General features: G+C 40.0%; 1 protein-coding gene across 1 annotated transcript in view; it reads right to left on the reverse strand.

Moving 5' to 3' along the window:
• Nucleotides 1–23,433, reverse strand: part of LOC124645708 — a 37,173-nt gene that overhangs the window by 11,255 nt on the left and 2,485 nt on the right. The window contains exons 4-32 of the mRNA XM_047185565.1: nucleotides 23,009–23,075; nucleotides 22,444–22,559; nucleotides 21,925–22,070; nucleotides 21,328–21,502; nucleotides 20,497–20,661; nucleotides 19,818–19,964; nucleotides 19,245–19,435; nucleotides 17,154–17,286; nucleotides 16,751–16,888; nucleotides 16,346–16,475; nucleotides 15,997–16,142; nucleotides 15,565–15,701; nucleotides 14,857–14,987; nucleotides 14,283–14,415; nucleotides 13,750–13,867; nucleotides 13,080–13,199; nucleotides 12,374–12,505; nucleotides 10,373–10,451; nucleotides 7,381–7,511; nucleotides 7,097–7,254; nucleotides 6,470–6,652; nucleotides 5,824–5,981; nucleotides 5,394–5,520; nucleotides 4,660–4,796; nucleotides 4,150–4,296; nucleotides 3,661–3,802; nucleotides 2,933–3,068; nucleotides 2,192–2,391; nucleotides 1,724–1,913 (exon numbers count right to left, since the gene is read on the reverse strand). Of these exons, the coding sequence (XP_047041521.1) occupies nucleotides 1,724–1,913; nucleotides 2,192–2,391; nucleotides 2,933–3,068; nucleotides 3,661–3,802; nucleotides 4,150–4,296; nucleotides 4,660–4,796; nucleotides 5,394–5,520; nucleotides 5,824–5,981; nucleotides 6,470–6,652; nucleotides 7,097–7,254; nucleotides 7,381–7,511; nucleotides 10,373–10,451; nucleotides 12,374–12,505; nucleotides 13,080–13,199; nucleotides 13,750–13,867; nucleotides 14,283–14,415; nucleotides 14,857–14,987; nucleotides 15,565–15,701; nucleotides 15,997–16,142; nucleotides 16,346–16,475; nucleotides 16,751–16,888; nucleotides 17,154–17,286; nucleotides 19,245–19,435; nucleotides 19,818–19,964; nucleotides 20,497–20,661; nucleotides 21,328–21,502; nucleotides 21,925–22,070; nucleotides 22,444–22,559; nucleotides 23,009–23,075 (4,113 nt within the window). The remainder of the gene's footprint in view (nucleotides 1–1,723; nucleotides 1,914–2,191; nucleotides 2,392–2,932; nucleotides 3,069–3,660; nucleotides 3,803–4,149; nucleotides 4,297–4,659; nucleotides 4,797–5,393; nucleotides 5,521–5,823; nucleotides 5,982–6,469; nucleotides 6,653–7,096; nucleotides 7,255–7,380; nucleotides 7,512–10,372; nucleotides 10,452–12,373; nucleotides 12,506–13,079; nucleotides 13,200–13,749; nucleotides 13,868–14,282; nucleotides 14,416–14,856; nucleotides 14,988–15,564; nucleotides 15,702–15,996; nucleotides 16,143–16,345; nucleotides 16,476–16,750; nucleotides 16,889–17,153; nucleotides 17,287–19,244; nucleotides 19,436–19,817; nucleotides 19,965–20,496; nucleotides 20,662–21,327; nucleotides 21,503–21,924; nucleotides 22,071–22,443; nucleotides 22,560–23,008; nucleotides 23,076–23,433) is intronic.

Genomic DNA, 23,433 nt, shown 5'->3' on the forward strand with positions numbered 1-23,433 from the left:
TCAGACCATGTGCAAAATCGGAGACCGGGAAGTGGGTCAAATTAAGATTTCAATATTTTTTTACATACATAGTTACAAGTGAAGCTAATATTTAAGCGTATTAATAACAAAAAAGTAAAAAAAAACCTGATATCCTGCGTTATATAAATCCAAATAGATACAGCCCATGCAGACGATGAGTAAATAAATCTGCACCATTCCTTCTTGGAAGTATATGTACTTGAGAGCACTGGTCTTGCTACGCGGTGGAGGTCCCGTCGGGACATTCCGACGCATTTTAACAGAAGCCTCGCTGCCCAAAATATACATCTGTAGAAAAAAAACATCATATCTCGATCCTTTTATATTCCATATCTCGACTATGTTGTCGGTTTCCAGTCTAACCGGATGTAGCTGAGTACCATTGTTTTACAAGGAACGACTGCCCTATCTGACCTCCTCAAACCAGTTACCCGGGCAACCCAATACTCCTTGGTTAGACTGGTGACAGACTTACTGGCTTTTGACTACCCGTAACGACTGCCAAGGATGTTCAACGACAGCTGGGACCTATAGTTCAACTTGCCATCCGAAACACAGTCATTGGTATCCAATGTATACTTAAAAAGTACACACAAAGGAGATGGCCAAAAAAAAACCCAGAGTCGACAGAAACTTCGTATGTATGGTTGGATTCAGTATAATTTGTAGATTACAAAAAGTATTTCATATCATCTAAAAACCATGGGGTTCTCTTTTTACAAGGTTTTTTCGATTAAGATTTTAGTATATAAAAAAGCTTAACTTTTCTGTTTGCTGTTCATTAGAACTTGTGCATAGGGTAAAAACTTTACACTCAGGTGTATGTCTGTTAGCACTATACACGAGTGAAGGTTTAGAGCTGACCTGATGATGGAGAAGAGAGACGGTCAAGGGAACTCGGCAATGGAAAAAAAGTGAAACCTTTTTTTTCTTTTAAGTTTTTTTTTTTATCAACCTTTGCCAGTTCAGAAGTTTCCACATAACAGGGAAACCTCTTCAAGTAGGTAAGGTCGGTACTTAATCGTATCTGGAGTGGTTCATGTGAATAGTGCAATGGGTGGGGGTCAAACTCAAGACCTTTTAATTACCAGGCAAACTCTGTAACTATGGGGATATTACTATTCGCATTTATAATGTTAGTATACCTTGTTTTTATGGTCCTATATGTAAATAATCTTTAAAATCAACATAAATTCAACATAACCTATTTTTGTGAAAATATGATATAGCTCCTATACCCCATGGATTTCAGGCTTGATTTTTTGGCACCATCAAAGGTCTATCATAATGAACCCATTGGTACCCATTTCGTTGCTGTCGATTCTGGGTTTTTTTACTATGAAAATTTGGCCATCTCCTTTAGAAAGTGTATAAGAAAGCCAGGATAGAGATAAAATGATTGCAACAAAATGATGATGGAGATGCTGCTTAAAAAAACTTGCTGTATTAACACAGTGACGTAACAATGACGTTTGACGAGTATATTTGCAGGATCGGTACACCTATTTAATGAAAAGGAAATCAGTATCCTAAACAAAGTAAGTACTAACCGAATAAGCTAAAACTGTATTAAAAAATAAAGCTCAGACTTTATTAATAGCATTGGCATTTAACAAGAAGAAAGCCAAAAGCAGCTCAGTCTATCATTCATCATCATCATTCATCATCAGTTTATATATGCTTTCCAAAATCCCACTCCCACCTTTATTTCTTTGTCCTTCGATTTGGGATCTGGTGCTCTAGACTTGGCCATCAGTTCCTTCACCGCTGGGAAGTCCTTCGTGACGTTGGAAAAAGCTTCTGAATTAATCATCAGAAGATGAAGACGGCTGGTCGCCACCACGTTATGGGGACTCTTATGGCTCATCATACCTTCCAGATTGCCAAATACACTGTGAGACAATGAAATTAGTAATATTTGAGATACAAGTGTTTGACGACAGCTAATCATCTTGACATTAATATTATAAAGCTGAAGTTTTTTGTTTGTTTGTCTGAACGCGTTAATCTCAGGGACTACAGGTTCAATTTGAAAAATGTTTTCAGTGTTAGATAACCTATTCATTACGGAAAGCTATAGGCTACTTTGTATCCGGATTCGTGGAGACGTTCCCACAGGACGCGGGAGAATGCGATGGCAGAAGCTATCACTTTATAAACTTGTAAGTACCTGCCCCTCGGTAGCCGCAAGATGGAGTTCATCTCGCCCGTCCTGACCCTGATCTCCACTCCTCCGTAGTCTACGAAGTACATGTCAGTGACCATGTCGTTGTGCTCTATGATCTTCATGTCCCGTAGGAAGTACACGCTGCGCACTGCGCGACCAATGATGCGCAGCAGGGAGACATCGGCATTTGCTAGCAATGGACACTGCAGATAGTGGTAATATTTAAACACCTTTATGAAGCCATTCAGAATCTTCGAAAATAAGACCGTACAAAGGCATTTTTTTTTTAAATAGGCCTGTAACAGCACTTTCGACGCCAATTCAAAATCAACGGTTCCAAAGAATGGGTCTCATGGAGAAGAACCAACCGACAAGAAACTAAATAAACACTTTTTGAAAAGAGCTGTCGTTTACAATTTAGAATCCAAATCAACGGCCAAATAAATAAATTGGCATCCGCTAACTAACCTGTTATCCAACCTAGGCATTTGGTAGCGGAAACCAGCGATAGCGATTTTGTTTAAAAATTTATTATCCTAGTTTGAGTAAGCGGAAAAGAATTTTGTGATAAGTTATCTTTTATATGCATTGTATAGTCCTCGGCCTAGGTTTCATCGTCACGGATTTTGAGAGCCATTGCGCGAGTCGCAGAAACCAATTTAGGACATCAGGCAGGGTATAACGGGGTATGATTTAGTTGTAGAATGCCATCGAATTTTACGAGAACTGTATCTATGTAGGTACCTTAGCAAAGGTAGGTCCATATATGTGAAGTATGGCGTCAGTCCTTAGCGTAATCTGGTCACACAGTTTGAGCACTCCTCGGTAGTCGATACCGCCCATCTTCTCCCAGTTATACTCGTAGTAACGTCGGAGTTCTCTGGTTCAATCATTGTTTAATTGCATTCCATACTGTACATTAGGTGGAAAATATAAAATGATAGTCACAATTATGGACCCTGATGGACACAGCAAAATAATTTGAAGAGAGGAAGACGTTTACTGTAAGATAGTAGTAATATATTATTTCCTTAGATAATGGCTTTCTTTTATAGTGTATAAGGTATTAAAAACTGCATCAAAATGTGTTGCGTAGTGTAAGATTTAAGCGTACATAGGGACAAAGGGACAGAGAAAACGACTTTGTTTTATAGTGTGTATATAATCATTTATCCACTGTCGATGTTAAGACAATATATGCCCTGCTGTGTAGAAGTGATTATTCTGCCTTGCTGCTACCTAATACCTGGCACATGGATGAGAATTAAATAAGATTTCTTGAGAGTTTGATGATGACGAATATACATTGATAGTTTATGAAATCAGAGCTGTTGAGCAGGTTTGTTTGTCACAGAAATTTTCTTATAAATTCAACATATTTTTTGTGGAAATATTGAACGTTCTTCAGAAGAGGTTCTTAACGGTTTACCTCTAGAAGAATGTAACCATTCTAAAAAACATAATTATCATACTTCTGCAGTTCTATATCCAACTTCTCCCTGGCCATGTAGACGTTGATATCCTTCATGTGTTGTTGGAAACCAGCCAAAGACTTGTTGACATTCGCCCGAACACTGATGATGCGTACCATGTAGTATGTGAGTATCATTGCACCTACAAGTATACATGTAACTTGAACTTGTAATGTATACATAGATAGATACATTCTTTATTAGGTACCCCTAAATTAAAAAAGAAAAAATAAATATTTACAAGTTTAGGTATTTTAGAGCTGTCAACTGCCCAAAAAATTCGGTACTCCAATGAGAAATCATCAAATGACGGCACGCCTTGGGTTAGCAGCGTGAGGAAGTGTCAGACTCTTACTGATTAAAACTCACCATGTTCCTTCTTAGGCCTTTTATTTTACAAGGCCGCGGTAACTATATCGAACAATCCCGCAGTTTACTATGGATCCGGTTGATTCTGACACAATTGAAATAGAGATTTAACAGACTTACTGCAAGCCATGCCAATGATCAGCACTTTCATCAGACTTTGGTTTGTGGGGTTGAATACGCCGTACCCAGTGGAAGTGCATTCGTAAACCACCCAGAAATACGTCGCCAAGTGCAGGTTCCATGGTGTTGCGGTCATATTGAATCGCACTATGAAGATATACAATATTCATATAGTAGCACAAAAAAAAAACTAACTTAAACCCATTCGGTTGATAATAATCAACCTATTTTATCGTCCTACTGCTGGGCACAGGCCTCCTCTCACACGGAGAAAGAGAGTTTGAAGATAAACAGGAAACTAGTAGAATCCAGCATCTTAAACTACTCCACTATGTAAAAAAATCCAATCAACATTGAAAATTATACTTAAAAGATAAAAAAAACAGCTTTACATGCAAAACCAGCACATGATTTGGCACACTTATTAATACAATACGTGAAAGAAAGCATGATAAAGCTACGAAAAATACAGAATCTCACTTTCTTCCGCGAACAAGACTAGCCAGGAACCTCCTTGGTCATCGAATGGCTCAATAGTCCAATCGTAACGGCCCTTCTCCTTGCTGTAATATATCTTCACAGAGTAAAACACCATGAACATCGTCAGTATGTTCAGCATAGCCATGAACAGAGGTATTGCTTGGAACCTGTAACATAGTTCTGGTCATGATCTGCCGAGCCTTTTCCCAACTATGTATGTTGTGGTTGCCTTCCAGTCTAACCAGATAAGTACTGGTGTTTTACAAGGAGTGACTGCCTATCTGATCTCCTAAACCCAGTTTACCAGGGCAACCCAATACCCCTAGGTGAGACTGGTTGTCAAACATACTGGCTTCAGACCCGTAACGACTGCAAAAGATGTCAAAATGACAACCGAGAGGGTATTTTATTTGGTAGCAATCACAGTATATATAGAAACGATATTTGAAACACCGAGATCTTTCACTAGATTTTCGCATACAAATACGGATTTCCCTTGGCGATAAATCTGACCGCCGACTACTTACATGTTCTATATTATTCTGACATTTGTTTGTATGATCGTGATAATCAACTATATTTTGTAGCTCATCTGCGTGAGTGTGTCTTTAACACCATTTCTCCTACATTATACTATACACACATATAGATTACTCAGCAATTGTAGAAGCAATTCCTAGTGCCCTTTGACCTAAGTCTCCATTATACTCTGGAGTTAAATCTTTCCAACAGTAATTTTTATTTATTTCTTTATGATGTCTTACACCAAAAGAATGTCCGGTCTTTCGATGTACTCCTTCAGCATCATCATGGCGCCTGGCATCCGATACATCTGCAGCAGCCGATTCAGCATCAGGAACTGCTTCGTTGGAGACGCGCGAAATTTGTTTTCTGGATCACATTACGTTTACATGAAGGATGCAACAAAGCCTTACTTAATAATACAATAAAATCCGTGTGGTCTTCCAAATTACATTTATTTGGGTGGACCTTCAGTCTATACATTTTTTTAACATGCAGCTACTACCCGATTCTAAACTCTTGAACCTAGTATCCCGAGCCACCCAATAATCCTTTGTTTAGTAAGACTGATTGCCAAACTTCTGTCTAACCACAAAGAGTGCCGAAGAAGTACAAAATGACAACCGTGACCCACCACTTTATCGTGCTTTCTAAAAAGCAAGAAAATATTACCGTAAACTTCCAAGCGATCCGCTTCCAAGTTTTCAAGAGGGAGGCACCCAAATACATCCACAATGAAACCTCCCTTCATGTAGTATGAAGAAGTACTGGACGGGTGGTAGACCAAGATCCCATCTTCGTTGAAGTAGCCAATCAGCATGCGTTGAAAACTGATGCATGAAATACAATACATAAAGCCAGCAAATACTTCTACTTTATTGACTTTCCAACGAGATCATGCTTCATAATAGCCTTATGTCATTGGTAAAGAGTAATCCCACCAAAAACATTAAATGTAAAAAAAAAACCAAGCCTCTACTACGAAATTCTTCCACCGTAAAGTTTTGAGATTGCATAGAAGCCAAGTCCTGTTCAACTTTATTTGTAATAATAAATCAATGTTTTGTGGTTATATTAATAGTTTAGTTCACATTACAATAATATTGTCTTGATCTTCAGATTACTAAACTGTACAGACGCCAGCACATCAAACTTCTACGACCTGTCAAACTGTAATAGATTTTTAACTTTATCTCCCGAATATAAAGTTCAATGTTGATAGGAAAAAAATTACAGATTGGATTAGCTTGACGAGCTGGCATCATTCGTAGAAAGAAGAAAGAAAGAAACACATCTGGTTCATCAAAACTATACTAACATATCATAAACAGCCGCCATGTCGAGGAAGAGAGAGACATAGTAGAGGTAGGGCCACTGCAGCACCAGGTATGTGTAGTGAGGGAATAGCTGCATGGAGCAAAGTGAGCAGGCAAAGCGGAACCACTCGTAGCGAGCCATGTACGTGCCGTCCGGACGGATCGTGTAGCGGGGGAACACGTAACTGTTGGGGAAAAAAGAAAAATTTAAAATGCCCTTCCTGTAACGTTTCTTAGCTAGTCATGTATTGTCATCAGAATTCAGAGCGTGTGCAAAATTTCTTCTTAATCGAAGGCCGGAAAGTGGCTCAAATTAGGATTCCAAGATTTTCTTACATACATAGTTACAAGTGAAGCTAATATAAGCGTTTTAATAAAAAGCTAAAAATTCAGAAAAATTGGGGTGGCCAGTGTTATCCTAGAATTCAAAGCTATAGCTGTGATATTTTTTTTATTGAAATAGATTCTTTGCTGCTCTTCAGAGATGGTCTTCAATCAACATGTCTTGAAGGCGAGATGCCACTGTAATGCACACAATTGTTTCTTCTGGTCTACTCGCTCTCGCAAATAAATTGCGATCAGCCTTAAGCTGGTACTAAACACTAACCAAAGATCCCAAGTCTGCTTACCGCAAGATAGAAAGAAAGCCCATCCTGGCGAAAGGATTGAGGAACTCCGAATCGGGTTCATGTTTCCTAGGTAACTTGAAATGCATGAGGTTCGACGTTTTTGGCGGTGGCACGTACTTTATGAAGGCAGGTACCGGCGTCTGCAGCCTTTGAAACTCCTTACAAAATTAAAATCATAATTATTTTTTAAGTGTCTAAGGCTGGTTTTCAACTGGACCTATGAGGAGTTGCGGGTATCAAGAGGTATGAAATAAGAGCCCTAAAAACAAGAGTGATCATCTCACCGGAGTAGTCCTGAGGTATAAAATCGTTTGTCTTATTTGCGGAGTGTTCAGGGATTTCTGTAACACCTTCCTGGGTACGCACATCACCTGGACATGAGTCACTGCACGGATCGTGTTATACGCGGGCAGACCTGCATCATGGAACAATCACTTCAATCAAAAAACTTCCATTTAGGCGCTTGCGCACTTTTCTACATTTTTTCTGGTCGTGTCGGATTGCAGTCAAATCGGGCTGTGAGAGTGGAGGAATAGTGCACTTGTGTCTGCGCAAATGCTTGTGCACTATAATTGTCCTGCGCAGTTGGCTAATCTCCTTACATGAGAACAGCCGCCGTACCCGACAATCGGCTAGGAGGACATCATCATCAACATTTTTGTGTACTACTTTATAGCTATACTTTTACGGCTAAGCGGGAGGTATAATAGCTGTATATCTATAGCGTAGCTAGTACAACGGAGTCTTAATAATAGAGTAAATTTCTAAACCCTAAAAGTGAATTTGGTAGTTATAATTAACACGAGCCCCCCCCCCCCCAGATGCTTATAGGATAACCAACATTATTATGTATTTAACATCTAATAAGTATACAACAGTGTATATATGTTACCGTAAGATTACAAACATCGTTAGATTACAATCTATCTCGAGAGATTGTAAACTGTCGAATTATTGTGAACCGTAACATCTGATTGCAATTTAACGCATTATTTTTCGCTATATTATAATCTATCGATGAGAAATTGTCAAATTGTCAACTGTCCGAGAGCTCTCCCTGATTGGTCAGTCTTTTTGTAAGATCGACCAATCACGACCAGCCGTTCTGTTCCCATGGAGTTCCCGTAGAGTTAGGAATGAAATAGAGGTGTCAGTTAAATAAAATAAATGCTCTTCAAAAATTCTTCAAGTATTAAATTTATATAAAAATAACTCTTATAAAAATAGGTGTGCTAATTAAACAGGCTTCTTTTTTAATATCATTATTCGCCCCCAAAAATGTATGTTGCCTTCTAAATTACTAAGTCAGCCACAATTAATAAAGCGTCGAGCATCTAAATAATACTATCTTAGCCACGAGTTATCTTCCACTCTAAATACAACTCAGCATGATGGTTATTTTTTTGCATCTAAATTTGTAGCATGCATTCTAACAGTAAACTTCTTAAATACTATTATAGTTCGGCCATTCAGAGAATGCGTTCCTGACACGTCGCGATTGAACTGACGACGTAACTTTGCAATGGCGTTGCAGTTACGATAAAAATATTTTTGCTGGTTGTTTACCGTTTTAACAATTGAGGAGCATTAAAACAACATTATTATATCAATAATCAATGAATGTTATAATTTTGTGCCAAACTGAGTGTCAAATAACTTGGTAAACAATATTTTTCTAAATCTATACTGCGCTATTACAAGGTTATGTCAGCGGTTTATATTTTGTAGTGCTGTGCTAAAAATAACAGGCAAGTATCGTAATCTGTTCTTATAAAGTTATAATATAAAATAATACGTTTTGATTTTCTTTTTAAGAATTGGAAAATAATGGACTATAAGACTTAATTATAACTTTTATGAAAAATAAAAATAAAACTATGACCAAACCGCATTTTTATACTTAGATTAAAAATGGTAACCCCAAATGGCGTTATGGGCCGCCATTTTGTGACGCTAAAACAGTCGTCCGTTGTCGTTTCGTGCGCATAGACCACGTTTTTCAAGTGTTTTCGATCTGTTTTTATTTGATTACCCGGCTTTTGTTAGACCGAGATATCAGGATTGATTCTGTTATTGATAATAATATAATTATACATGTAGGCGAAGATGATGATGAAGACACCACCTCCTCAAGCAAATCGGAGTCTGATTAATATTCTGTTCGCACATTCAATTCAATGTACTTGTAACAAAGAATAAATAAAACAATTTTATTATATGAATATTACCTTTTTTTGGTTTCCACTTAAATAACTAAAATATAAAACAAATGATTCCGCCAATTTAAAACGAAAATAATCTTAAAATAATGCGGCGGTTCATTTTGAAGGAACGGTAACGAACTCAGTGTTATGTTGTGCCCATCACTAGTCGTGACTAACTGATAGGTGTCAGGAACGCATTCTCTGAACGGCCGAAGTATAAATGACATCATAAAAATATTTATTTACCTTCTAATTTTTTAACTCGTATCTACTGAGTTTTTTGTTTAAAATATAACACATCCCATATTAATTGACCCAGCATGGAAGTAAGCATGCAACATGCAGCAAGCCTAACTTCTGTCACGGCTCCGGCGCTGCGGGGCTCCGGCGGTCCCATGCGAGCTTATCGTCGCAGATGGTTTTCACGCTCACCACCGCAGCTTCGGCTTGCTGGCCGGCTGAGCCGGCCAGCCTCAGCCGCGGCGGCGAGCGCTGAAACTACCTGCGCCTCAGCTCGCAGGCCGCCTCGCCCCTCCGCGCCTACGCGGTTTTGAATTGCACTCTAGGGGTAGGGCAGACAAGACTACGTGGAGTCGGTTTTGCAGCGATTCGTTTTCGTCACTAACTTCAATTTTTAATACAATTTTTAATTGTGTGTAATTTGAGTCTTAAAAATTAAGTACAATTTTTGATTTTATAAAAAATTAAACCGTCACTTATTTTTGCACGTCAAAGAGCTGTGACACCGGGAGTTGCAAAGAACATTGTCTTTTTTGACGTTCTACCAATCAGCGCGCAAGATGCATTCCGTTCTACGCCAGTTGACAATTTGACCGCTCTACATCGCTCTCGATCTTACAAAAAGACTGACCAATCAGGGAGAGCTCTCGGACAGTTGACAATTTGACAATTTCTCATCGATAGATTATAATATAGCGAAAAATAATGCGTTAAATTGCAATCAGGTGTTACGGTTTACAATAATTCGACAGTTTACAATCTCTCGAGATAGATTGTAATCTAACGATGTTTGTAATCTTACGGTGACATATACATAGTATATAATACTCACGTAACAAACATATGAGTGCACCAAAATGGTTCTTTGCAGTCAAGTGACCAATTGGCTCCTTTGTTTCCGGGTCGAGAATCTGGCAATTAAAATTATATTTTTGGTCAGAAGATGTTTCTAGAGATAAGTTCAGGATGGCTGAATAGCCGCAAAGTTCGACCGATCATAAGGTTAAGCAATGCTTGGCGCGGTCGGTGCGTGGATACTGGACTATATTGCCATGAAAAGGTTCTCCATGTTTCGGAAGGCACGTCAAATTGATACATTGATAGGTCACAGCTGTCATTGAACATATCCCAATTAGGGCATGCAATACCGGTTTACCGGTTTCGGTTTTACCGGTAAAACCGCCCATTTTCGCGATTTTTAAATTACCGGTAAAAATAATATGTAACCGGTAATTTACCGGTTTTTACGTTTTTGTGATAAAATATAGCAATTGGTCATTTAACGTGAAATCTTCATTATGTAGCCTGAACATAAGGTAATATTGCATACATTACATATTGTAAGAGTGTTAAAGTTGCTGTTTTTTAGGAAAGTAAACTTATGTGTCTCCTTAACTATCTCTAGGTTAGATACAATTGATACAAATCTTCATTCTCATCTTAATTTATAATATGTAAACAAATTTTATTCATTCGGTTATTCTGATTTTCCTGATAGCTGTCAGCTCATATTAGGTAAAAATGTAGCTAATGCTTATTTTACCTACTCTATGACCTTACTGAGCAAGGGCTTTTACTTCCGGGGCTGCGGGTTGTTCGAAAGAGATACCGCGGCCCTGGTACATAAAAGGCCTATGACGGAACACGACGGTTTTTAGTCAGTAAGAGTCTGACACTCCCACTCCGCTGTTAACCCACAGCGGAAGGGGTCATTTGATAATTTTTGACGTCGTTAAAAAAAAAAACAAAAAAAAGGGCTTTTACTTCACCACCATGCGGACAGCTCTGAGGATACAATGGAGCACACAGTCCAGGTGTGCACTGCCTGGGAAGAGTACCGCCGTGTCGTCGACGAGGCAATAGGCAGCGTCGACCTCTCGTGCCCGGTTCTGGTTCAAACCATGGTCCTGAGTGGATGGGAAACCGTCGCCTCCTTCTGCGAAGCAGTCATGCTCGAGAAGGAGAGACTGCGAATTCGCACCTCTCATCCCAGCCGCTGTATTGGACCAGGAAGATACCACGGGCGCCAAGTGTCGAGAGACGACTCCCGGCCACCGTAGGCGTCGGTCTGTGGGCGGTGAGTTCGAGAGGCTCATCGTTCCTCCGTCTGCATAGACAACAGACCCGTGTTGGCCGCCAAGGCCTGCCGGGGCTGCGGGATTGTTCAAGAGAGTTGCCGCGACCCTGGTCCATAAAATGCCTACGATTTACCATAAAAAAGGGCTTTCACTTCAATGAAAAAAAATTTTTTTTTTTTTCACGGTAATTCTTAGCGTTTATCCCGTCTTGTGACGGGGTCCGCTTTCCATATCTTCTTCTTCCACTTCACTCTATCCAGGACATCTTCCTTCGTAGATTTTCATGTCATTCATTATATACCACACTCAACCACCACAGTTTCGGCCTTCCTCTGCGCCTTTGACCGGGTATATCGAGATTGAGTACATTGGCGATGTATTTAGGTGGTCTCCTTTTTACATGTCCGTACCATTACCATCGCAGCCGTTTCTCTTTCATTATGTCGACGTCATCGCGTACGGATGGTACTGACATGTTTTTTTGTTACGGCCCACGTCAAAAAAAATGTTTAACACCTTATACCATGTATTTTTTGCTATATGCTATATATATCACATTAAAAAAAATACAAATATTACCGTTTTACCGGTTTACCGGTAAAAATATTTTTATTACCGAACTTTTACCGGTAATTTTTATTTTACCGAAATTGCATGCCCTAATCCCAATACGATTTAGGATAAGGCTAGATGATGATGACATTATTAACACAAATGCGGCTTAAATCATGATGAATTTCAAAATTCCATCAGACCTCGCATATTCCTCTTTTGATGACATAGATCTCGTTGGTGAGCTCTCCAGTGTTGAGCAGGATCTCGTTGGGCGAGCAGTAGAATAGCTTCACGGCTGACATGACGCGTTTCAATTCGTCTTTCTTGATCAGCTGATATAACCAGAGAGAAAAATAAATTGTAATCCATACTATGTAATAAAATAAAGAGAAATCATTCTTATGCTTGTTTATTTGTTTGTACCCTAAAGGCTCCAAAACCACTGAACTGATTTGAAAAATTCTTTCACTGTTGGACAGCTACTAATATAGGGTTTATTTTATCCTGGTATACGCAATAGTTCCCACGGGACACGAGTCAAACAGCTAGTGAAAAAATAAAGCTAAAGAATACCTTCAAGATTGAGATGATAGGAATATCAAGTGGCGTTAAATTTGTGGCTACAACCTGTATCTTAAAACTCTTTAGCAGTCTTTCTTTACGCGTAGTCAGAAGCCAGAGAATCTGACAACCCGACATACCAAAGGATGCTGGGTTGTCGGATAACAAAGTTGAAGAGGTAAGACAGGAACTCGCTCCATATAAAACAATCGTACTAGTTGCCTTCGGTTAGACAGGGAGTCGACTCCAATAGGTGGGAAAAACTAGGCTGATGATCATAAGTCTTAAAGCGAATAATATTGAGAATACTACTGATGGTGTTCACAGAACTATGAAGGGACGTACCCTCATGAATGGTATGGCCAGTATGTACTTGCTGCGGTCCTTGCCTACAATATCCTGAAACACGTGTTCTGGAAGATCGTAGAATATTGTCGAGTGCTTCTTGTGTGTCATCTTGTATGCCTGGACAACACAAAATTATAATGATGTCAGAAGAGACCTTGTTTGGCAATTGTTTATTTCTTCCATTAATAGCTGTAGCTGTTTTATCTCAACGACATAGTTTTGTATCAAGGTTGTAATTATTGAGTTATTTTTTAGAAAACAGACAGACATGTGCTGTTGGGGAATTTGCTGCGCCCCTCCTTCTTCCCAGTACACATAGGAACTAGCCCCCTTACTTATAAGAATCTCTAATCATCTTCTAAGCAACATTTTAAATAAACGTGTCTTAAAATCTTAAGTGGTGATTAAATGTTAGTTAAGACATGCTTAAGGAACGTTTATAAGTAAGAATTTTCTTAAACAGCCCTTAAGTATTACTTATTATTTAATTCACGTTAATAAGTAAGGCTGTAGGTCTACACATAGGAAGTGCTGAAGGGTGGACGTTTTTGGGGCTGTCTCATGTAATTCTGACGTTCGAAAAGTGCAATTTTTCAGCCTATTTTGTGTAGGAGGTAGGTATATTGTACATTACCAATACAAACCTACGACTGACAACTAAGTATACCTTATCAGTGTGCCAACAGAGCTGAAGATATGTAATGAACCGCTTCATCAGCAGGGGATCCACTTCGTTTCTGATCAAGAAACTCTTCACCGTGGCTATACGGGAACCGTAATCCTCCCTGGAAGAAAAAATAACTCATGCTACTCATTCGTGCCAAACTTAATAGTGGAATGAAAAACCGCGCGAGTTACTGAATTGAAACCATTTTTAGATTAGGTGTGCGTTCGGAAGTCAGTTGCGAAACGCCATTAGCTTCGGTGATAACAATTTTAAGACTGGATACAGTACGACGTAGCTGTATCTGTGCAAGTCTATGAATGTGTGTGCGCACACAGCTACGCTGGCGGTACGCGCGTGATTTGGTATGTAATTCGGTCTGGACGTACGGTCAGCACTGACCGTCGGCCGAGCACTATTTCCAGCCTAAGATATGGATGGATATTCACATATAAGCATAGATATATTCACTATAGAACCAATCATGCACACCCAAAGACAGAAACAGTGCTAATAACCGTAAGAGGTAGGTATACCTTAAGGCCGTAGTGACCATAATGGTAGCAGAGTAGACAGATTCCATGAAGATTCGCAGCACGATACACATCTCCAAGATGACCAGCGAGTAAACTATGTGCTTCCAATCGTTCGTCGTCGTCTGCCTGTGATCTGGACAACAACGATGTTTTTATTACGAGGAAGCACCAGCGGGGTCAGCCAAGATGCCTTCCTACAGGCGCAAAGTAGAACTAAACGAACAATATTTAATATTTTTGATAACTTTTATTTACCTATGCTCAACAAATAAAAATATTTAATTAGTTTTGGTAATGCCATTTCAAATCGGTAAGTCACGTTGTTACGAATGTTTTAACCGACTTCCCAAAAAGATTGTCAATTCATCGGAATCTTTTATTACCTACTAGCTTTTACGATTGTAGAAAGATCTTGGTCCCTTAAGTGTAGCCAAATGGCACTCTGTCATTTTCGAGTAACGAACGATTTGTAAATGGCTGCATAAGCATAATGTAGACACAGAATACACTGAGTTGATGATATTCCGCAAGTTAATGGAGATCTAGAATTCAACTACTTAGTCTTTATACTTACTTGTAAAATTGATCATAGACATAGCCCAGTAAAGTCCGAAGGTCAGCCTGCTGTCGATTGTCTCAACGTCAAGTGGCTTCTTCTCCCAAAATGGTGAATGTGTGAAGTTGGTTACTAAGCAATAACCAGCTCTATAAGGAAGAATGAAATAAGCCGGCATTTATTAGGTCTGAAGACAAATGAAGAGAGCCCTCTCGATAAATACATTATTTCATTTTTAATCTTAGCACTGAATTAAAGTGCCCTGATGTATGGCATAAGTTGTCTCAGGTGAAATGACACAAGCTTTACAATATGAACTCAATGCACAACCAAGATAAAAATGCCCGATGAGTATTACACATTCCTGGGTCACGCCAATTAAGACACGGTGCATGTAGCTGGAGAAAGTTAACATACGCAAGTGACAAGCGACAAGAGCACGCGATTGGTATTTTGCTTTGGTTCATGCGCGAGTCGCTGGAACCGCACGTTTTTAAAATGCATGTAACCTGCACGTGTGCCTCAACATGCGCAAGCTACTTGCACCGTGTAGAGGCACTCTAAGGCCGGTAATACACGGACCGCTTGAAGCAGTCAGGGGCGACAGCTTCAAGCTGCAACTGCCCAGTGGACTGCAGAGGTCTATGGACGCACATAATCGAACCACTCGAGCAGTTGCAACTGGGACCATGTATTGTCGGCCTAAGGTTGGCCAAGAAAACTTACTGAAAGCACATGAAGGCCTGCTGCATAGAAGCGATGACGTAGCACGCGATGAGCAGCAGCAGCGTGTACGACAGGAACCGGAGCACGTGGCTGCGGTAACCACAGCTTTCCTCGATGGTCTTCAGCACACGGAACAGCTGGTAAAAGGACAATGAACCAAATATCATCATTGATTTTCGCGTGCTTGTGACGCATATATGTTTTTTTTGTGTTTTGTATGCATATTTGCTTGTCTGTTTTGTGTCATATATGCGTCATAACATAACCGCGAATAAATGCTTTGATGCTTTGAATTAACCTACAGTCTATTCTACTTTATATCAATAAAGATTTATTGATTATTATTTATAAATCACTCTAGCTTTGTCCAGCTGTGGACATATTTCGACTGTGACAACGATGCACTGAAGTCTACCAATTCCATTCCTTCACCTTTGGTATCCTCAGGATCTTATTGATGCCAGCAAAGTGACCGTCACCGACGAACTCGAAGACTGGCAGCGTGGCCACCACGTCCAGCACGAACCAGTGACTGCGCATCTGCTGGGAAGATGTCTGCGTGAACGTGATCGGAACACCTACAGACAATTAACAATGTTAATGCCCTGTCTTGAAGTCGAAATTGCCTTGTTGGTTACAAAATTCCAAAGATTAACTTCAACTTCAACCTTCGGGTACTGAACTCAGTGATAATTAAATTAATAGTTGATCAAACGATACCATTAAAGAATAAAATAAAATACTTCTATAGATTAGTATCTATGAAGGTATCTAGTGATACCTTCTTCAACATTAGCCCCCGTGGAAAGGTAAGTGATGTGGTCTATTATAAACGCGACGGTGACAGCTTGGTCAAAACACCTGAACTCCATGGTCGGTTCTTTTTCGAACACCAAGTTGTATGGATGGATCTGAAAAAACGAACCACATCTTTTGCAATTCACCAGTGTGAGAATAGACATATGAAAATTATATACAACTCGCTTGGTATACTATTTCCCGTACACGCAAAAAAGAAACATATAAGTAGGTATATGCCACCCGGGGATAACATATTGGGTGACAGATTTTTTAAATCGGTACAGCACTTTCAGAGCCTTTGGGGTACAAGTACAACAAAACAATTTTTTACATCTTCATAATATTAGTATACCTACATTAAATTAATCAAGAATTTGATACTAACGATGCAGCAGAGAAATATGAGAAAGGCTATGAAAACATTCCACGCAAACAGAAGTGAGGAGGTTGGCTGCAGGATGCAGGGGAACTTGGGCCGGAGACAGATCTCGTCGGCTTGATCCGTGAGCGTCACATCGGGGCGCTGAAAGAGACGTAGGTGAGAAAGTTATTAACATCCAGACAAGAACAAAGATGACAACGGACATACTCACAAACATACACACATACACATATTACACAAGGCTGATAAACGAATTACTCTCCTTTACATTGCACAGTTGGATAAAAAATAGGCGCTTCTTACACAGGCGCTTCGGGGGTCGGCTCGGGCCTTAATCTCTTTTAACATACCTACTAGAGTTGTAAGTACTACACACACGGTTGTAGAAATTTCTAATTGTACTAACATTTCTCATAATGTAACAGCCAGCAATCTCCAGGAATATGTCTGCGCTGGCCAGCACAGGCTTGCCGCTGGCATCCTTCATGCTCTTCAACGCTTTCAAATTGCGATTGAATTGCAGAATACTGCTCTTGTGGCTGGCGAATATAAAAACTTTTAGGTATAATAGTTTAACTCATTTATACCTATGTTTAATTCATTTGTATTGTTTTTGTTTGTAAAGGCCTGAAATAAATGATTTATTATTATATTATGTATGTCTCTACCAGACCTCGGGACTATAGAGTCCCGGATTTTTTGGAGGCGAACGTGGGGCCGAAGCCAACACGCTGAAGCCCTTTTGAGACAACTTTAATGAAATGGTGACACAAAACCGACGATTATCCCTGTATACACTATATAAATGTACCCAAGGACTATCCCCGGTTCTGTGCTAAACTATTGCTAACTATGGATGAAAACTACTTGGGCTATTGTAATGGGATGCTAGTGGACTAGGAATGGGGAAACTACGGGAACTATGGCACCTGCCGATAACAATGTAAATACACGTAAAAGTGACAGGTGGAGACTCGCCAACTCACTTACTGGGCCCCCGGGAATCAGTCACTGAATAGCAACAAGAGGGCAACAGGTACATGAGCGGCTGAAGGGTGAGGATACCTCGGCGGACTTTAAACGCAGATCACGCGCTCCCTGTGGGTCCAGAATCACCGGCCCACTCGCCACTTACCACGAGGCACCTACCCTCCGAGTGGGCTGCTAACCCTGCTCTAGCGACTCCACTCTGACCGGCCGATGAAGCCAAGCCAAGAGGCGGGAGACCTATCCCCCGTCATGCTTCACTCCGGCAAGCTGGAGATGGGGGACAGTATACTCTCCCTGGAGCACTCGGATATATAGCCCCGCGGGGTCGCTACTCCCCATCATCCGCCTCAGATGCCCTGCGGGGCTTATTATTATTATAATACAACCACAAGCTGATATGAATGATGAAAGATGTCAGGTGTAAATAGTAAAAAAAAGAAAATAACAAATCCGTGAAGACTACGCAAACCTTCCGAACAGCGATCTGTTGAATCTGATTGGCTTAGAAAAGTAATTGTGTCATATTACATATGTATATGTTAGACTGTCGTATTCATTACGACTGTTATATCAATAGAAAAAAATGAATTATTAAGCTGGGTACTCACTTAGCAGTGTAGCACGTAACGTATCAGATACGGTATCAACCTGCAAGTGGGTACGGCTCGTCCACGGACCTCACGAGCACACTGCGAGCCGCCTTTGTGTTCGCAGCGAAACCGCCACTCGGCGGGTCACTGCGAGCTTACAGCGCTCCACGCGCGAGCGGCTCGCAGCGGGCTCGTGCCTACGTACTCACTTGATACCGTATCTGATACATTACGTGCTACACTGCTAAGTGAGTACCCAGCTTTATATATTACATAGTATAAATGAAGTACATACATAGCTGGATCTGGCACCTTCGTGCAGTAATGACGTTTCACTCGTTCAACGTGGTCCTGCAAGGTACAAAAATAATGTAATGATACTAATATACTTCTTCACCTGCGAACGGTAGTACGGATTTTAATGAAACTTGGCAGTCATGTAGCTTATACATCATGATGACATAGGGAACTTACTATCCCGTTGCTGGAATTAGTTCTATGAGTGTAGTGGAAGTAGATATGAAAATGTGGACACACCCTACTACCTACCTACCCTACTATCTTAGTCCAACATTTTTGACCAGCGCTCCTGATGATTTGTAAAAATAATAAAAAGAAGAAATACTTGGTAAAGCAATACTGAACTGTAAAAGACACGAGAATGTGACGTGTGACGGAGAGCTTCTGCACTACTCTCAGGCACTCAGCACATAAGGGATGCAGTGTGGTGCATATCCCGGTGCTGGAATTAGTTCTCTCAGGAAGCTAGTTGGAGTTTGCAGATATGGCGCTCTAGATACACCCTCCTACCTCCGTCCACTGTCATCTCCTGATAAAATTATTCAAAAAAGAAAAAATACTTTCGAAAGCAATACTAAACTGTAAAAGACGCAAGAATGGGTCCCGCATGGTCTTGCGTGACGGAGTGCCTATGCACCACTCTCCATAGCTCCGTGGCACTGAGGACATGAGCCGTGCAGAAGGTAGCAGCACGGACTGCCACGTGAGAGACGCTGAGCGCTGCTGAGGCTGCACCACCGCACGGAGTCAGGACCGTGCCACGGGTCATGCGCAGAATGGCCGTATTATCATCCTCGGCTGTCAGCATCTGAAACCAGACCAGGCTGGTGACCAGTCGGAATTTACAAACCAAGTCGTATTGGGTTACCCGGGTAACTGGGTTGAGGTCAGATAGGCAGTCGCTCCTTGTAAAACACTAGTACTTACTCAACCGTATCCGGTTGAACATAGTTACTACTACATAGTACTATTTACTACACAGTTACGTACTCAAACATAGTTAGGAGGGGCTCGGGAGATAATGACTGCTCGAAATTTTTGTGACTCTGATACCGCTACTATGAACGAATTCTCAGTTGTCATGTTATAATAGGACAAATGTTTTTCTCATGTAATACAGTTTATGAGCTTCAAGAACATGACTTTCCTGTGCAGGTTAAACTTTCCTGTTGTGGAAAAAAAATACTTACTTCAACATCTCCGTAAGTAATGTAAATAATTTTGGATTTCTTAGACCCTCGCTTGATGATGGCGTCTCCAGGGATATAGTGAACTGTCTCCATCTTCTTCGCGAGCTCCGACAGTAACTGATAAGACAGTTCACGGAGAATCCGAGCCTAGAAAATGCATACCTTAATAAAGGCTTCGTAAAAAACCAAGAAAAAGATACCTATGTTCATTCTGGTTTTTTGACAACTTATTAGGAGCTTTTAAATAAAACTACTTTTACGGATTTTATCGCGGTTATCTATACTAATATTATAAAGCTGAAGAGTTTGTTTGTTTCTTTGAACACGCTAATCTCAGGAATTACTGGTCCGATTTGAAAATTTCTTTCAGTGTTAGATAGCCCATTTATCGAGGAAGGCTATAGGCTACTTTTTATCCCGGTACGGGAAGTAGTTTCCACGGGATGCGGGTGAAACCGCTGGCAGAAGCTAGTATCAAATATAATTTAAACACGGGCACACTAAGGTGTTGGTCGTCTTGACATTTTAGTTACACACAGCTACCCTACATTTTGTTGATTATTGACGATTCGGTACACGCAGAATGCAGGACGCTGTAAAGGATCCGAAATGTTGGGATAAAATAAATCGCGTAAATATTTATGTAGGTGTCAGAAATCAACTTATTGACAGCTCTTACTTTTTGAGTAGATTCAAAGTAAATATCAAGATTGATGGTAGTAGGCAGTGTTGGTGGAAAAGTCGGGAGTAGCTGCGTTTTAGACACAGCTCGTTGCTTGTGCCAGTACATCTTGTAAAACGTCTCCACTTTTTGGCGAAGTGTCGGCGGGACCCGCGTATCACTCTATAAAAAAAGAGAAGTTAAGAGACTAGACTGTTAATAAAAAGTCAGATTGGTGTTGTCTCAAAGTCGAAGTCAAATGTTTTTATTTCAAATAGGCCTTTGCAGGCTCCTATGCAACGTCACACTAGTTGCACGGTTCCAAAAAGTTGGTCTCATGGAGAAGAGTCGGCAAGAAACTCCCATACACACTATTTAAAAAATATATATACATTCATAAATATTCTATTACATAAAAATAGTAGGCTGATAAAGTTTTACAATGCAACTGTAACTAACTAACTATGGCCTGATAACATCTATAAAAGATGATTAAAGCTGCATCCGTTTCAGGTGGTTTGGCTTTGGCACTTGCGCTGTAAGGTAAGCTGCAAATATATACAATCCAGAAGATATGAAAATCTATACAATCCAAAAAGATATGAAAATCTAAATGCCAATGCAAAAATATCCTACTAATATTATAAATGTAAAATTTAGTGAGAATGTATGGATGTGTGTTTGTTATTCTTTCAAGCAAAAACGGCTCTACCTATTTGGTTGAAATTTGGTTTGCAGATAGGTGATACCGTGGCTTAACACATAGGCTACTTTTTATCAATACACTACGCGGGCGAAGCCGTGAGCGGAAGCTAGTATGAAATAAAAGGTCTGCGAGTAGACTCTTACCATCTCCTTCATAATGAGCCTATATCGAGATCGGAAGGTCTCTTCAGGTCTCATGTAGAGGCTGATGATGAGGGAGAGGGAGGCGACAGCTATGCCAGTCACCACGAGACATCCACTCAACATGATCAAGATACAGATGATGCGCTGCACGTCATTGCAGGGGAAGCCTGAGGGTCTGATGTCATAGGAAGTAAGTTACTGGTCGCTGTTTATTAAACATATATTTAAATAAAACTACTTTTACGGATTTTATTGCGTTTATATTAATATTATTTAATCCCGACATGTCGGATCCTTTTCAGCATCCATGGTCACGGGTAGACTAAGGTGTTCGTTGTCTTGATATTATAGTTACAAACAGCTACCCTATATTTTGTTGATTATATTATTGACAATCCGATTCACGCAGAACGAGCTCACTTTATACTTTGGTCCAGCAGTTTTGCTTGGATTGGATTTGGATTTAATAGTGCTATGATGGGGTTCCAAGCAGGAGGTACGGTGTCTTATAGTTGCATAAGTGTCAGAAATCAAAATGGACATATATTGTTTATTGGACCGACGCTTTGACCTTCGTATGACAAATGCTATAATTACCCAATAGGTATGAACATCTTGCTGGTGTTATAGAAAGCTTCAAGGAACTCCCCGGCCGGGTCTTCTGACAACGCCTCCGGATCTCCCGGAAGAACTGTCTCGTTTACTGTCGCATTTACCACCGGAAGGTAGTATTGAGGTTCTAACTGAAAAACCGATTAGATTCAAAAATAATTGTTAATTGCTCAACTACTTTCTGTGATCGCACAACTGATTTCCTGGTGCTCGAACTAGAATAAAAAAAATAGAGCTTCTGACAATAACCAGGTTTCCATCATTCGTTGTTCTAAGTTTTATCTCAATCAATCCACCCGTTTTACCAGTACATATTAAAAAAACGTAACATAAGATGTGACAGATTTGTTTACCATCATAGTTTTGATTCTGGGGTGCTACACCTATCATCTGAATGGTTTGGGTAGTGTGGTCCAAAACCTATCGTCTAGTTATGATGTTTTCCTTATTATAAGTTGTCCAGCTCAAGTCTACAAAACTCCTGGGCTAAAAAATTCTACATACCAGTCTCACATGTAGCCAAACATAAGCCCAAGTGATTCTCATCACCATGAATATGTAGCAGTACTTCAAAGTGGTTCCAAGGATACTGCCTTTCAAATTATAGTCGCTTAGAGACCCTGGAAGTTTTGGCAAATAATACTTATTTATTTATTTATTCCTGAAATCTTATTTATTTAGTTTTAGATCCCCAAGATACAGACAGCGCCTAGTTTGGGGAATACAGAATCTATGAAAATGTCTCCCGTAGAGAAGTTATAGCGTACATTTGTAATTATTTACTTTTTTTAAATAAAAGTGGTGTCAGTACTCTGTATTAGATGGGACCTTTTAGCTCTTGTTTTGAAACAACAGAACTGTGTGTTTTAAGAGTCGGTGTGATTCCGCAGCTCACAACAGCAATACAGTTTTGATAACATACTTCAATAAATACAAACAGTTGTCGACAATTAATGGCAACCACCTGTATTTTCCACCTGATAAATTCACATGACATGCATGGAATTGTCAGGCAGTTAAACCTGTTAAGTACTTTCTTTTACAAACGCTCACATAGTGAATCACTTACACAGATATTTATAAGGTCGATGCAAGCGCACGTAGTAGGCACCCAACTTAAAATTTGGATTGTGGCTCTGTACATAATGAGCAAACGTTAATATGTCCGCAAGGAATCCAACTGGAAAATAGAGAAATAAAATCTATTGTTTAGCTTTTGCTGTTTTGTTCATATATCTCGGATCATCGACGTCTTGCGATAATAAATAAAAATCATTTCATTCAGGTCCATAACCCACAGAATGTTGTGATAATGGATGAATTATATGAATTGGTAACCCAACTGACTGAAGGAGCACGTTTACCGTCACCGCTACTAAACTATGCTTGAGAGCCCGTTTACCGTCATATACTAGAGAGAGAGCCCTACAGGCAGGACGGAAAAAACTACGATGAAACTTTTACTCTTTACAATCTTTGTGTCCATTTATTTTA

Source organism: Helicoverpa zea, chromosome 3 (genome assembly GCF_022581195.2).
Source record: "Helicoverpa zea isolate HzStark_Cry1AcR chromosome 3, ilHelZeax1.1, whole genome shotgun sequence".
NCBI classification, from domain to species: domain Eukaryota; kingdom Metazoa; phylum Arthropoda; class Insecta; order Lepidoptera; family Noctuidae; genus Helicoverpa; species Helicoverpa zea.